We start from the raw sequence: 10,509 nt of genomic DNA, 5'->3' as shown, positions 1-10,509 counted from the left end.
CATTGTCTGTGTACTAAAGGCGATATAATTACATATGATCTCTGTGGTAAAGCCAATTAAAGCAGTATTTTCTCGCTTATTGATGCCATGTATATTTTCGTCCTTATTTTCATGCATGCCGCTGAGTGTGCGTGCATAACGGTTGCGTGATTCTGAAGTGAGCTTCGAATGTTTAACTTTTCAATCAAACTAAAAATAACCCCACGCAGGTTTTGCAAATTAGAGTTCTTTCTGCACTTGGTGGTTCCCACGAGTGTGTGTTGTTGGTTACCAAGCAACTTATTCGCTCCACACGATCGGCTGCGTCATTTCCTCCTGACAAGAGACCAGAGGGAGGGAGCGAGACCCCAGACAGTACAGCAGCATATAGCAGCTGGTCGGGAAGCTTGCGGAGACAGCTGCCGATTAGGTCAACGCAAGGCTGGAACCAAATAAAGAGTTATATAAGCCAAAAACTACCGGGGGAAACATTAACTCAACTTGAAAATGGCTAAATTATTTTTGCGCTATTTGGAACACGTTTAAAGCTCCTGCTGGATATATTTGCAAGGGATAAGACAACTCCACTATATGAACTTCGGTCGCCGGTAAAGGAACCAAGCAAAATAACAACTTCTATCTAGAACAGCTTGGGTATTATTTTCTCCGAATCTTGTGCTCACATACTAGTACGTGTACCACTTGATATTAATTTGTAGTAGCCCTATTCTTTTGGCGCTTGAGCTTCTTGTGCCTGTTGACGAAGTGATATCTGTGGATACCTGAGAAGCAGCTCGCGAGCTACCTGACCTCTTAATGCACGAAAACAAGACCAAGGCTACGAAATGTTTCTTCTATGTGCATTAGTCTATTTCATGTGCCTTTTTGACGCTTGATTAGCCTAACTTATTACTGAAGTTCATATCGTAGGCTATTATTAAACTGCAAATCGGATGAATATGTTGTATAATTTGTCTTTGAAATTATAACATTGAACTTGAGTTGTTTCATTTATTGTTCGAGGCTGCATTCAAAAATTTTGTAATTCAGCCGGTTGGATAAGACAGCCCTCAGGCTCAGACCTAGCCAATATGTCTATTAGTGGAGTGGACGTCCTGCACGAATAACTATGCCACAGCCCAACGCTCTCGGCCTAATGACTAATGTCTCCCTGCTCCGGTGTGGCTCTGTGACCCAGTCACACGTCTAGGATGAGCACGGATCTAGAGCGCATGTCGCTCAACTCCTCCTCGGCCAACTCTGTGGCCTCGAGTGCCCGCACGCTGTCAGCCAACGTCAAGAAGCTGCACAACGCGCTCAACCTGCTGCTCAACGACTTGGAGCGGGAGCAGTTCATTCACTGCCTCAACGTGTACCACTCCAAGCGTAATGTCCACGACCTGGTTCAAACCCTCAAAGTAATTCTCAATGCGCCCAGCAAACGCCAACTTCTGCCCATGCTACGGCTGGTCATTCCCCGCTCCGACCAGCTTTTGTTTGACCAATACACCTCGGAGGGCCTTTACTTGAAATCGGATTTACTTGCCAGCAATGGGAGCGCCGAAGCGGTGGGCGAAGTTCCCAGTGGGAGTCCAACTCCTCCCGGTCATTTCTCGCTAACTCCCCCCGGATCTCAGGTTGCGCTGCGCAGCTCTCCGGATAGTTTCAGCACCTGCAGTGATGGGACAGCTCCCCTCGTGCCGCTGCTCGGGAGAGGCTTTTTGCACGAGCCTCCAGGAGAGGTCCGACAGGTGATCCTGAAACGGCACAAGAGCAACGAGGGCTTGGGTTTCAGTATCCGCGGCGGCTCAGAGCACGGGGTCGGAATCTATGTGTCTCTGGTGGAGCCAGGATCCCTGGCCGAGAAAGAGGGACTAAGGATTGGGGATCAGATTATGAAAGTCAACAGCACAGTGTTCGATAAAGTCACGCACGCTGAAGCGGTGAAGGTAAGTGTGTGTGTGTGTGTGTGTGTATTGACTGTCACGTTCCAGTCAAGCAATATATGGCACATAAGATAGCACAATATAGAGTTAATACACAGGCCTAGAAGAGGTAACTGATCTCGCCAGTCGCCAGGGTCACTAGGCTACATGTAGAGATATATAATGCGCCCATGGGCAAGCCAGGGCCATGCAACCAAGACATGGATCCGGGCCAGTGGCTTCAAATGTGCCAATGGCAAAATGATGTGCGTCGTTTACACGTCGCCTGCACCTCTGACCCCAAATCTCTTTGTTTGTTCTTCACTGGTTGCCCTTTTCTTGTGGGTGGCAACAGGTCACAAATCTTGCTGCTGTGTTGGCACACTGTGGTATTTCACCCAAAAGATATGGGAGTTTATCAAAATTGGTTTTCAAACCTTTTGTGGGTCTGTGTAATCTGAGGCAAATATGTGTCTCTAATATGGTCATACATTTGGCAGGAGGTTAGGAAGTGAAGCTCAGTTTCCACCTCATTTTGTGGGCAGTGTGCACATAGCCTTTCTTCTCTTGAGAGCCAGGTCTGCCTAAGGCGGCCTCTTTCTCTCCTTATCGCTCTCTCTCTCGCTCTCTCTTTCACAGACACACACACACACAGAGAGAGAGAGAGAGAGAAAGGAAATACCTTAAAGCAGAACTTCATAGATAAGTTCCACTGTACATCCTACCTCTACCAGCTCTCCCCTGCTCCACTTTGTTAGAAACTTCCCCTGAAGCTGTTTAGCTGAGCTGTCTGTCTCCTAAGAGCCTGTCTTGGCTCTGCTTCTTGGAGCCTGTGCCAGGGTGTTCCCCACAGTCAGCGCTTAGAGCTTTTTCAGGATCATCTTTTCCATGGCATGCTTGGCGGCGAGGACCAGCACCATGACGGGAACAGGGTCGTAAATCCTGCCCTCCCGGGGCCACATCCAATTGGTTTCAGCAGAGAGATGCAGAGAGAGAGAGAGGGAGAGACGTCTGTCTACCTATCGCTTAATCAGATTGATCTGAGTCTGTGAAACAGAGGAGGCTGGAGATGAGATGACCTTCCCTTTGGCTTTGCTAGTCTCTCCCTCTCTACAACATGTCTCTCTCTCTCTCTCTCTCTCTCTCTCTCTCTCTCTTTCTTTCTTTCTTTCTTTCTTTCTTTCTTTCTTTCTTTCTTTCTTTCTTTCTTTCTTTCTTTCTTTCTTTCTTTCTTTCTTTCTTTCTTTCTTTCTTTCTTTCTTTCTTTCTTTCTTTCTTCTATCCCTCCCTCTCTTGGTTCCAACACAGCTTGTGATGGGCAGCTGGTCCATGCTAGTCTGACAGCTCCTTGAGGATTATAAAATGGAGAGAATTGAGTGCAGGAGTGCAGGCTTTCTGAGTTGGGCTGAGGTCTGAGGTGGTGTGGTGCCCAGGAGAGGCAAGCAGAGGCATGGCCAGGAGGAGAGAGATTGGGAAGAGGCCTAGGCAGAGGGTCCCAAGGCATCTCACTCTTTTGCTGTTTAGGAATGAACAGATAGCTATCTGACTCGGGGAATTGAGTTCATACCAGTCACAGAGCATAATATGCTATTGGGATCTTGCAGCTGCTGAAAAACAAACTCCACTAGGACTTGTGCTGCTGTCTGAGCTACCTGTGTGTGGATGGCTGGGGGAAACACTCCTTCTTCTTTCTGTGTCCAGAGGTTCAAATGGCAAAATGTTGACTGTGTATTTATGAGACTTTTAGAGTGCTTTTGTTGACTATTCCTTATAGCTCATGCTACACTATAGGGTCATACTGAGTGGTCATAGCTCATATCTGTTGCCCAACAGACCGCAATTTGTAACAAAGGTCCACCTTTTAAAGTGCTTAAAATTATTAAGTTACCTGTCCAAAACTCACCTCTCCCTTGTGGAGAATACATTTAGCAAAAGTGTAAACATTGCATAAACAGCACTGAGCTCTGTTATTGATTGACCGATATTAACTTTGGCTGCAGGTCAACAACCCCTATGTTTTCTGCCCGAAAGTGTTGTGGTCTGGGCCAGGGTTTTTTGGCTCAGCAATTGTTGTTTAAGTAGGGCCAACCCACGTTTGTAATGACAAGGGGGTCTGATGTGTGTCATCCTCTCCATACAGATGGCTCAGGAAGAAAACAGAGGCCTGTACTAAGTGCTGAGGCCAGGTGGGGTCTGCTGTGTTCTCATGATTCCATTCTCTTTTTTAATTAAGAAGTGAATTATTTATCAAATGCTTTAATTACGCAAGCAAAGACTAATTCCTCTAGCCTCAGTGTGACTGTGCTCCGGTGTGATTAATATTGAAATGTTTACCGGCGTAGAAGAAGAAGAAGGTGAGCAGAATGAAGATTGCATCCCAAATGGTACCCTATTCCCTATGTAGTGCACTACTTTTGACCAGGGCCCATAGGGAATAGTCACATCCGTCTCACTGACCACAATGTATGCCTTGACAGCCAGGGGAGAAGATGAGGCGATCCTTCACATCTTTAAGCCATCATCTTTCCACTCTTTCTCATGTTTTCGTTGGCGCTCATACTCAAACTCATCTTTCTTTTCATCTTTCTATTGTTCATTATCATGAACAGAAAACAGTCTCTCTGCCTGGCACTGTCTCTGTTGAGATATTATATGTTTTCCCCTTTTATGCTGCTGCGTAATGCTTAGCATACATTCTCCCTGGGCATTTATCGGTCGCGCACGCACACACACACACACACACACACACACACACACACACACACACACACACACACACACACACACACACACACACACACACACACACACACACACAAATAAGACTGTCAGACTGGGCGTTCACTCTGTCAACTTTCTTAACCCCCTGTCTGTCTCAAAGCACTGTTTGTGTTCACCTCCAGTCTCTCCTGGGGTCTTCCACAGCCGCCCTGCTGAAGTAACTGACTCCATTGTGTCTGTGTAATTGTTTTACAATGGACTGCAGGGATGGTTCGGTTCACGGCCAACGTGCCCCTAATCCATCACCTGTTCTCACTTGTTCTCTGCTGGCAGAGTGTCGTTCAACTAGCCAATAATATCCTCTATTCACTGCCAAGAGCTGTGGTCAGATATGTGCAAAAATATCACTCATTCTATTAGTGTCAGGGTCGGTTCACTTATACAGTACTGACATTGATTTCAATGGAGACACTGGAGACTGTATTAGGAGCACGATTAAAGTGACAGTTAAGTTGTCTGGGTGGTGCATGGTTTAGGTGACACCCTGAGAATTTAGGGCTAAACTCAGACAAAGGAAACACTGGTCAGGGACTTGCAGCTTTATTACTTTGTTTGCGTCCCAAATGGCACCCTATTCCCTATGTAGTGCACTACTTGGACACAAGCTTGATGATTTATAGTGGAGTACCTTGCCTCCTCATAGACTCTGACACCGTTTACGATGTGGGTTAGTCATTCTGGTCATAGGTAGGACCCTCAGCATATGTCTGATTTCACCCCACAATGGATTTACAGCTGAACTGGGCCTGGGGGACTGTGTAGAAGGCCTTGTCTTTGTCCCAAATGGCACCCCATTCCCTATTTAGTGCACTACTTTTGACCAGGGCCCATAGGGCTCTGGTCAAAAGTAGTGCACTAAGGGAATAAGGTGCCATTTGGGATACAGACCTTGTCTCCTCCCAAGAGGACGTGGGAAGGCTGAGCCTCTGGTGGAGGTCTGTGGTGAATATTAGGTAGGATAACAGGAAGGAGGGATGGCTCTGTCTGGGCTATTTACATTTTGTTCAGTGGCTTTTGGCAGGTATTTGTTTGGTATAGGATTGAGATTTACACAGGCGTGCTGACACAGGTGTGGACACACACACACACAACTGCACACGCACACACACACCACCTTGGCTGAGAGAGGAAGAACCTTGGCTGAGAGAGGAAGAAAGAGGAGAGCATCAGGGGCTTTTCAGGAGTATCACACTGAAACATGCCGAGAGGAAATCCTTTTGCGCTGAGAAGTTCAAACAAACATACACTATCTCTCTCTTTCTCTCTCTCCCCTTTTCCCTATCTCTCTCTCTCTCGCTCACACTCACACTCACATTCACACTCACACTCACACACTCACACACACACACACACACACACACACACACACACACACACACACACACACACACACACACACACACACACACACACACACACACACACAGTCACTGCTGCTGCTCACAGCCTGATGTGTGCTGCAAGCTAACAATTTCCCCTCCAGAGTAGGAAGAGAGGGACAGAGATAGAGGGAGGGAGAGAGTTGTAGAGGCAGAATGGGATAGGAATTGAATAATCTCAAGGGATATGACTTCCTGGAAAGTTCTAAAGTTCTCTGATGTTTCACTGTGGTATACTCATGTTCAGGACCAGAAGTGTTCCTAACCACATGACATGAACAGGAAAAGCCCCCGGGCCCTAGTTACAGGACCCAGGTCGCTATTTTCGGCTGGCGTTAAGGCGGTGCTAGTGTCAAATACACACTCTTTGGCAATTTCGACTTGTAAAAGCCAGCGCTCTGCTATTTTACAACTCTGGCGCCAGGGTTGATAATTTACCAGTCTTATATCAGCTAGCTTGCGCTGAGGTGGGAGGGGTGGAAATATTTTAGTTGTGTTCTTAAAAACGAGCGCTAATGTGCCAAGCAGTGCTACTGGTGATATTTAAGACTCACAGAAAGCTGGTCATAGCGGTAATGCAATTGGTTATGGCATCGATTTTGCCAGCGGAGGCACACAGTAGCCTAATCAGCAGCCTAACCAATGTTTTATTAAAATATCATGAGCAGCAGTTTTTTCTTTACATTGGACATTATTTTTGTCCATGTAGCTTCTCTGAAAGGTTTGGACTCATTCAAACTATGTGTGATGCCCATTGAATGAAACGTGTCAGTGACTATAGGAAGTCTGTTTAGGAACATCAAGTTATTACAATATATTGCTTATTATTCTTCCTTTATCCCCCATCAGGAAGTTGGAGAATTTAGAATTTTTCAAACACCTGAAAAATTAAAATTCCTGCAATCTAGAGCCATAATCATTATGCTTAATTCTATGTCAAATATATGTATATTTTTCTGCATATCTAAGCATACCTCTTGAGCTGTCTGTATCCTCCTGACTGGTGGTTCTTTTTTTTAAAGAAACTAAATATACTTCTCTGCATCTCTGCTAAAATCTGGGCAAAAGATTGAAAGGAATGTGAGTCTAGTTCAGTACATTTAGTAATTGCTTGCTTTTCTAAAGTCTACCATCGTTGCCAGCAGGCATGCCAGCTAAGGTAGTTAGATAAGCTAGCTACTCTAACTTGATAGTCTGAAATGTCTTCTTGGTAGCTAGTTAGGAGGTTGGGAGATTGGGAACCTATCTGGGCTAGCTAAAGCCAACTTCATACAATTGCTAAGTGGCTAGTATAATTACAGAGAAACAACAAAACCAAAGTATGCATATATATATTTTTTAAACAGGACAAATGTGACGCCTCTGCTCCTCCCAATGAACCCTTAGGGCTACGTGTGCACACATTGCCTTACGAGAGATGTGATTTATGATATCGTGCTTCTGAACTGATCCTATTTAGAAATATTGTTGTTTGTTTCCAAAAAATATTGATGTTTTTCATTTAATTTAATTAGAAAAACAACGTATTCAGGGCTGGATTACCGAACGGGGCCCCCAAACTTCTCCCCTCCAGGTCGTGGGCCCCCAGATAGCATATGAACACATCCTAAGCAATGGCAAAATGTGTAGAATTGCAGGAAATTAGCGTTAAAACCTCATCATTTTCACTCAGCCTCATGGCAAAATGTGTAGAATAGCAGGAAATGTGGTTTAAAACTGTAAATGTTTCTTTTATCCTAATGGAACATTTTGAAGAATAGTATGAGATGAGCTATAAAACAGCACATTTCACTCTCTGTCCCATGGCAAAATATGTAGAATTGCAGTAAATGTGCTTTAAAACTGTAAAATTATATCTCAGCCTCATGACAAAATGTCTACAATAGCATCATGAAACTGCACATTTTTCTCTCTGCCCCATGGCTTAATGTGTTGAGGAAGCTCTTTTCCCCTAAAACAAATCTGTAGGTGCCCCGGGCCCCAAATGTGGTAGTCCGGCCCTGAACCTATTCTAAAGATTCACCCTCCATGGGATTATGGTGAGTGCGTACATGGTGCGAATGCAATGCTATTTCTGGATAAGTGCAAATATGATCTGTAAGATGGTTCCATGATGTTTATAAAACATTACATTTGCGAGCAGTATAACGGTGAGTGGACACACCCCCTTTCTCTTTATAGTGGATCTTTATCCATCTACTGTGAAAAGTTTAGATGTGCGTAAAGCCCTCCATTGTCTAAATTGCCTTGTCTGTATTATACGCCCACGGAGAGCAATTATGGTGTCTAACTGTATTTAGACCTATTTAAAACAAGTTGTTGTTTCGTTTTTATATGGTTAGAATTATACACTGTCTTTTTAGACCTTATCAATAGCCTAGTGAATTTAATCTTGCTCATTGACTACGTGTGGCATGTCCATGTCCGGACTGCAATTTACAGTAGGCCTAGCCCCTATATCAGTGCTAATGCTATAGCCTATGTTGAAGAATGTATTTCCATATCGAAGCAATGCAATAGAGCTTGCCAGCTTGTAGTCCTAAAAAAATACGTTTCTATGGGGAAAGAATAGGTTTTGGGATAAACACCGAAAATAAGATCTGAAGGTAACACAGGCTTAGGAGATCTTATACGTTTTGTTCTATAAGATAATATCAGTCAGTTAACATGACCCTTATGGATTATGAAGCCTTAATGTGCTTTATGTGCTTTTTTGATTGCATAAATGCTTAAAAATTCACAAAAAGTGATGTTAGCTGATGAAGATTATCTCATAGAACAAAACATACTACTCATGTTAAATATTACTATCATGCTCTAATCATGTTCAATATTGCTATCATTAACACAAAGTCTCTTTCAACTGCATGCAGTGTCGAGTCTGGTACGACATAGTGAGCTAATTGGTCACTAGTCGATTCTACTAATCCACTAATCAAGCTGTGTCATGGGGTCAATAGATAATGATTGGTCCTATAGCTACAACAAGGATCTATCTACAGAGCATGATAGTATGAGAACGTTCTCTTTGATTGCTTCCCAAATGGCACCCTATTCCCTATATAGTGCACTACTTTTGACCAGGACCCATAGGGTAGTGCCCTACAGATATAGGATCTTAATTTGATCACCCTGTTGTTTCAGGAAATGTCCTGCACAGCAGGAAATGCAAACGTGTAGTGTATTCAAAGTTTAAAAAGGCTTCTAAAGTTAGTAATTTACACTTTAAAATGTTAGACTTGATTTGCCCCTAACTAAAAATGTATCAATCCCTACAAAAATGTCCATTAATTATAATCCACACAATAATGTAAATTTCCTGGATTCCCAGGATTATTTTCCTGCTGTCAAATTAAGATCCTACATCTGTATGTAGGGAATATGGTGCCGGGACACAACTGCAGATATCTTCTTTATCTCCAGGATCCCCTGAGGAGCTCTGTCTCTCACTGGGTCATCTGATACACGTCAGCCTCCAGCCTCCTCTCTCCCACATCACATGACCCTGGACACTCAGTCTGCCAACTCCCTCCCTCACTGCCATCTGTTGCATACAATACAATACCTCTCACTGGTACCTGTTATCACTACTGACACGCAAGCACATATAAACACACACATATAAACACACACACACATTTGAAGAGAAGGCAAGGAGGCAGAGACAGAGTGAATGTGTGCTCTTCTCCTCCTGTGCAGAAGAGCTCTGTGTACCACTGCTAGCTATGTTTGCATCTGCATTGCTAATGAGTGATCCGGGGGAAGGTATTGATTTAAAGCACATGGGAGAGCCTGGGTGCCCAGTCCCCTCTCCTTGGAGAAGTCTGATTGGCTGTGTCCTCTGCTCAGGTTTACCTGGGTCTGAATTATTGAACAAGAACTAAGCCTGACCTCATTATCTGTGTCTATAAAAGAGGGAGAGAGAAAGAGAAAGAGAGCGAGAGAGAGTACAAACCATTAAGCTTTGGGGGTCATTGGATGAATTTGTCCTCTGTGATTGTATTTTTCAGATTGCTCATGGAACAGTGTCAGCTCTTAACCAGACAACCATCCCAGCCAGAACCACTCTGCTCTATACTGTATTAGAGCCTGCCAGTAGCTGCTGGCTTACCCTAGTATTGATCATTGAACCAGTGGGTTTGTCTCTGTGTATTCTGGGTGTGTATTCCCCACACAGCATTTAATAGGCTCTGTTGTCATTTGTGCTACATTGCCCTTCCGGTTTTGACTCTGTATTGTTGTTGTCACACGCTCTGATCAATGCTCTGGTACGGGACAAGCGCTACTGGGCCAATCCATAATGTGCAAACCAGTCTGGTGTAGGGTCACAGAAATTCCATTCCTGAATTGACTGCCTTCAATTCAAATTGACACCCACCCTGCTTCACACACATATTGGTGACCTGACCTCTGCATGGCCACTGGAGAGTCAGATTGAATCTGAA

General features: G+C 44.3%; 1 protein-coding gene across 1 annotated transcript in view; it reads left to right on the top strand.

Moving 5' to 3' along the window:
• The first annotated feature begins 414 nt into the window (after positions 1-414).
• The window catches only part of LOC311127967 (whirlin-like), a 149,022-nt gene continuing 138,927 nt past the window's right edge, over positions 415-10,509 (top strand). The window contains exon 1 of the mRNA XM_084159878.1: positions 415-1,928. Coding sequence (XP_084016004.1) covers positions 1,191-1,928 — 738 coding nt within the window. The 5' untranslated portion in view covers positions 415-1,190. The remainder of the gene's footprint in view (positions 1,929-10,509) is intronic.

The sequence above is a fragment of the Coregonus lavaretus genome, assembly GCF_964263955.1.
Source record: "Coregonus lavaretus genome assembly, chromosome: 4".
In the NCBI taxonomy this organism is placed as follows: Eukaryota; Metazoa; Chordata; class Actinopteri; order Salmoniformes; family Salmonidae; genus Coregonus; species Coregonus lavaretus.
This window is presented reverse-complemented; position numbering and strand designations above follow the sequence as displayed.